At 42.8% G+C, this 6239-nt stretch overlaps 1 protein-coding gene across 1 annotated transcript; it reads right to left on the bottom strand.

Annotated features, from left to right (window-relative positions):
* Nucleotides 1-1045: 1045 nt before the first annotated feature.
* Nucleotides 1046-4869, bottom strand: LOC100945745 (olfactory receptor 13D1-like). Its single transcript, XM_023510554.1, has 3 exons — nucleotides 4335-4869; nucleotides 3897-4142; nucleotides 1046-1467 (listed from the first exon to the last, which is right to left on the bottom strand). Exons 1-3 carry the CDS (start codon nucleotides 4867-4869, stop codon nucleotides 1046-1048), a joined length of 1203 nt encoding a protein of 400 aa, XP_023366322.1.
* Nucleotides 4870-6239: the final 1370 nt, after the last annotated feature.

Genomic DNA, 6239 nt, shown 5'->3' with positions numbered 1-6239 from the left:
GTTCTCTTTCATAATTTCATGAAGAAGAGCTTCTGTGTTTTGTGAAGCAACTTCATCACCTTCAGGGATTCCTATAAGGCGAATATTAGTTTTCTTCAAATTATCTGAGAGCCCTCTGAGATTACGATCCATTTTTACTCTCCATTTCTTTTGATCTTTGAGCTCCTGGGCTTGTTTGAAAGCTTTGTCTTCAAAGTCAGATATCCTTTCTTCTGCCTGTTCCACTCTGTTTTGGATGGATTCCACTGTATTGTTCAGATCCTTGAAGGCTGCAACCTCTTGTCTCAGTGTTTTAAAATCTTTGATCATTTTATCTTTGAAATCATGAGTTCTTGATACATCTTTTGAATAATTTCTTGAGATATCTTTTGAATCATTTCTTGCAAAATCTTTTGAATAATTTCTTGAACTTCTGATTCCATCCTTTCTTCCATTCTGTTAATTTTGTTTGCTATCCACATTCTGAACTCGATTTCTGACGTCTCAGCCATCTGTTTATGGATGAGATCTTCAATTGCATCTGCCCCATTTTTGCCTTGGAGGAGTTGATCTACTCTGGTTATTCAAGTTGCCAGAGTTTTTCTGCTAATTCTGCCCCATGCTGAATTTACCCTGTTTGGAGGCCTTATCAGAACTGTTCAGTCAGTGGCTTCTGGTTGCCCAGAAAGACAGGGCATGTCTGTCATCTTCTCCCAGTTCTCATGAGCTGGGGCGACCAGGATGCAAGGGAAGGGCAGCAGCTGTGCGGGAGCATGTATAGCTGGATCAGACCTCGTTTGGCCTGCCTGGGTGTCCAGGGGGCAGGAGACCGGCAACACCGGATCAGTCCCAGTTTGGCTCCACCAGGGTGACCGGGGGGCAGGGAAACTGCAGCAGTGGTGCAGGGTGCTTGCACAGCCAGATCAGTCCTAATTTGGCCCCACTGGGGTTACCAAGGGGCAGGTGAACGACAGTGGCTCGCGGAGCACAAGAACTGCCTAATCAGTCCTACTTCAGCCCTGCCCGGGCAATGTCGGGGCAGAGCAGGGGAACTGCGGCGGCCGGATCAATCCTCGTTTGACCTGCCGTTGTAGCCACAGGGGAAGGAGAACAGCAGTGGCCAGATCAGTCCTAGTTCGGCCCCACCAGGGCCACCAGGGGGCAGAGGAACGGCAACAGCTGGATCAGTTTTTGTTTGCCCCCCCCCCGCAACTGGGGGGAAGGGGAATGGCAGTGGCCAGAATAGTCCTTGATCAGCCCTGCTGGGGCAACTGGGGGGCAGGGGAATAGCAGCTGCTGTGCGGGGAATGCGCCCAGCTGGGTCAGTCTTAGTTTGGCCCCGCTGGGGGAACCCGGGGACAGGGGACTGCTGAGGGTAGATCAGTCCTAGTTCAGTCCTGCAGGAGCAACCCGGGGGCGGGGGAACAGCAGTGGTGGTGCAGGGCATGCACATGACCAGATCAGTCCTAGTTCGCCATGCTGGGGCAACTGTGGGTCAAGGGAACAGCAGCAGGTGGATCAGTCCTAGTTCACCCCTGCTGGGGCAACCATGGGGGCAGGGGAATGGGGAGCAGAGGACTCCTCCACCGAGCATGTGGCACTAGCTAGCCCATCTGGTCCCTCCTAGCATGGGAGCCCAGAGCGGGGAACTCATCTGCCACTGCCCCGGGACACAAGTGGCTCTAGCAAACCATTCTGGGCCCACCCAGAGCAGGAGCCTGGAGCATAGAGCGAGGATCTCCTCTGCCACCCATGAGGCATGCATGGCCCTAGCAAGTAGTTCTGTGCCTGCCCGGAGCTGGGGGCTTCTCTGTAGCCCTCCACTGCCCACGGGAGGTGTGCAGATCTAGGAAGAAGTTCTGGGGCCTGCTTTTACCTGTTTTTGTGTTCTTAAATGCTCTTCCTTGGATTTACAGCTTGCTGGTCCTGACCAGATTGGGGACTCCTCTGCTGGCCTCCCGTGGGGGGCGTGGCTCTAGCAAGCAGTTTTGGGCCTGCTCAGAATGGAGGACTCCTCCGCAGCTGCCCAGGGGACATGTGAGGCTCTAGCAAACAGTTCTGGGCCCACCCGGAGCAGGGATTACTCTGTCGCTGCCTGCGGGGCATGTGTGGCTCTAGCAAGCAGTTCTAGGCCCACCCGGAATGGAGGGCTCCTCTGCAGCTGCCTGTGGCAGCAAGCAGTTATGGGCCGGCCAGGAGCAGTGGGCTCCTCTGGCTCCAACTGCGGTGTGCTTGGCTCTAGGAGTGGAGGACTCCTCCACTGCCAGTGGTGAGTTTTGTACCTTTGATTATATTTTTGGGGTCACAGCTCACCTCAGCAAAGTTGTGGGTTCTTCAATCTTCTCTCTTGGCTCAGCTTGAAACCATCATCTTACTTGCCAGACTTCTGTCCTTTAAGTCTCCTTTTGGATGGGAGCCTCTGTGGGAAGCTGGCTGCAGTCTGCCATCTTGGCTCCACCTCCGGAAGTATTTTTCCATGTAACTGGATTAAATGGACCCTGCCTGACCTATTATAATTGAAGTTCTGGTGCCCAGAATGGAAATAATCTGATATGCACCACCTCTCAAGGAATGTCTATCTTAAATAGGCTTATTAGTAATTCTTCAGACATAATAGACAGTATCTACCAAATGACAATGTCTATTAAAATGCTAAAACAAATTATGTAAAAATGCAAAATGCAATAATCCTAATTACCAACATATTGATTAAAGTGTAGGGAAAAATGGCAAATGGTCCATTATATCAATTTGATACAAAAGATGAGTATAAAAATTAGGAATATGTACATGCTTCTCAGAAATAATTGCAGAGATGAGTAGATTGCCTGCAGTAATGGATAATAGAAGTTATATTATTATAATTACTTATTAAAGGGCAAGGGAACTCCTAAAGACTGGATAACTTGAAACTACTCAGATTTTATACCTTATAATTTTACTTGTTTTAAAAATACAAATAAAGGGGAAGTGAGACAAGGGAACATATTAGTTATGATTTATTTGGTTTTAAGTGGTAACATCCAACTCAAATTAGTTTTTCATAAAATGGTAATGTGAGTCATTAATGAAATGTACAGTGGAAAATCTGTCTTTAGCCATAGTTGGATTCGGAAGTTAAAGTGACCTCACTAGGCATGCTGTCTCAGCTCTCTTTCATTCTTGTACTTTCTCTACATGTTAGCAAAGATGCTCATTGGAGCTCTGAGTCCACATTTTGTCAATTTGGAGATGATTTAAGGAAGAGAGTCTCTTTTTGGCACTAAGACAGCATTGCTGGGATTGAGTCTGATTAGCCTGGCTCAGATCATTTGCTACATTATACCAATCTCTATGACTACAGGAATAGACACCTTTTCTTTTTAGCAACCCTATTCCATGCTTACTCTCATCTAGAGGGATTGGTCAGTCCCATAATGTACAATGGATGGATCCTCAGGAGAAAAAGTTTCTTTTTTTCCACATATTGTGCAGATCTGCAAATTGTGTGACAATTGTGTGCAGGGATGCTGCACAACATAAAAGATAGATATCCACTTCACAAGTGACTGAGAAAGTAAACAAAGGTGAGAAAAGGAAGGTAGAAATAGGAAATATATGGAGGAATGAGGAGAAAGGGGAATAGTAGAATGTAGAGAGAGGACAGGATATTAGAATAAAGGAGAAAAAAGAGGCAAGAATGAGGGAAGGAAATGGGAGGGGTAGAGGATGGAGTGATTCATCTTGATGAACAGCATCATAATCTTTATTGGACCAATTAGCACGCTTGCTTACAGCTAGAGACACAGCAAATAAGGCACAGTTTATGGTTTACATACGCATAAATATCTTATTTTGAAATGAATGAGAATCTCATACTTGATTTTGCAAACATGTAAGCTTTCATGACAGTAGGTTTTGTAAGTCCTAAGTACAACCTTTTCCCCTCTTTGAGGGTATTTCAGGCTCATGTTTTCCATATATGCAGTGTCTGTTGAAGACTTTCTTAACAGCTTCTTTTACTTCCTTATTCCTCAGGCTGTAGACGATAGGGTTCAACATTGGGGTTACAACTCCATAAGACAGTACCATGATCTCATCAGATGTCTTTGTGTCCTTTGACTTGGGCTTCATGTACATAAAAAGAGCTGAACCATAGAATAAGATGACCACAGTCAGGTGGGCTGAGCAGGTAGAAAAGGCCTTTTTTCTCCCCTCAACAGAGTTAATTCTCAGTATAGATGAGAGAATGAACACATAGGAGACAAAAATTAACAGTAGTGGAATAACCAATAAAACAATACTTGCCACTGTCATGATAAGCACATTCATGGAGATATCTGAACATATGAGTTTAAGAAGAGCCAGAATCTCACAGGTTATATGATCAATGACATTATTTCCACAGAAAGGCAGCACCATTGTCAGGACTGTTTGTACTAGAGAGTTCAGACAGCCTATGACCCAAGACCACACAGCCATTTGCACATATAACACCTTGTTCATGATGATGGGGTACCTCAGTGGGTTGCAGATGGCTACATACCGGTCATAGGCCATCACAGCCAGGAGGACACACTCAGTAGAGCCCAAGCCAAGTGAAGCAACCATTTGTAGAACACAGCTAATGAAGGAGATGGATTTTCTCTCAGACATTACTATAAAAAGCGTTGGTGGAATTGATGATGATGTGTAGCAGATATCTAAGAATGAAAGGTTTCCAAGGAAGAAGTACATGGGGGTATGGAGGCGAGAATCCAGGATGGTAATGATAATGAGTAGACTATTTCCTAGTAGGATTATCAGATACATGATGAGACAGAGCACAAACAGACAAAGCTGGAGTTCTGGGTACTGGGAAAGCCCCACAAGAAAGAATTCAGTTGTGGCAGAGTAATTTCCTATCTCCATGTGTTCGTGTCACCTGCAGAGTCTAGAAAAGGACATGATTCAGGTGAATTAAAATTTTAGATGTAGATTTCTAACACAAATTTACAATATTGTGTTTGATTCCTATACTCCTTATTACCAAAGAGGAAGGGTATACTAATTTTACTGATGATAAATCGTGAGGCAGTGAGAAATTTTCTGTTTTAGGACCACACAGCAATACAGTCAAAGGTACCAATACAACAATAATTATTCTAGTAGTGTTTAATAAAGTTTAGGAACAGATGACTTTCAAATGTAGATGAATGTTTTGAAATTGAAGTTATTTTTTAATGAAGCTGTTCTCTATTTAAGAGATTATATAGACCAAGCACTATTATCACTTCAGCTGGGTATAACTTTGGTGAGTTGCTTAATATTTTGGAGTCTCATGTATTTCATAGTAAACTTGGAAGAAGGTAAAACTATTTGTTATAATATAATTAGAAGTAGATAAAATATTAGATGCCTAGAACAGTAAATGTTCCTACATGGCACACAGACACACACAAACACACACACACATGCATATATACCTACTCCCCCCACATATATGTATATATAAAGTTTTATTTACTTTATGTGGTATAGTAATGCTACATTATATATATTATATATACATTTTATGAGTTGTAGTATAACATTTAGATCTAAAAGGAAAAAGTAACAGGAAATATTTTTCTTTTAATGGGTAAAAAGTTTAAAATTTGAAACCACAGTTGGCAGACTGAACATTTCTGTTTCCAGTGGATCATCTAACTGCTTCTCCTTCAAAAACCTGTCAAGAGTCTGAGAATCATTAAGGGTTGTTCTAGAAGCTTCCAGAGATTAAGGAAGTTATGCTCAGCATATACAGCTTTTTTTCTGAAGGCCTGGGATTCTCTCTTCTCAAGTATAATACTAATTCCATTTTATGAAGTAGAAAACAGACAAAAGTTTGAGTAAATTTCTTAAGGTCATACAGATAATAAATGCAAAATACATCCCTCTAAACCACTGTTCTCTACTATCCCTTATAGATTTATTACTACACAGATTCTAAGCAAAAGAAAGCAATTACAAAAATCAATCTTCTGCTGTATTACAATAAGACCGTAAACATCACTTACTTGTGATCCTGATCATATGTGATGTGATGGAGAGCTCTAAAGGCTGGATCACTAATTTTTTCTGGTAGCTTTTGGAATGTTGTCTGCTCAGTTTTCTATGTGTAGAAGGTGATTTCACAATTATGAAACATAGCATGATCGAGAATAATGATACCAAAGTCCTTTGCCATTATCAATCATGTATCTAGAAGCCCTAGCCCTGTCTTTATTTTGCAATTCTACAGTTCAGAGTTTTCAATGATC

Source organism: Otolemur garnettii, unplaced genomic scaffold, assembly GCF_000181295.1.
Source record: "Otolemur garnettii isolate 467f Iridium unplaced genomic scaffold, OtoGar3 scaffold00014, whole genome shotgun sequence".
NCBI lineage: Eukaryota > Metazoa > Chordata > Mammalia > Primates > Galagidae > Otolemur > Otolemur garnettii.
The sequence above is the reverse complement of the archived record's forward strand: the minus strand, read 5'-3'. Positions and strand labels throughout refer to the sequence as shown.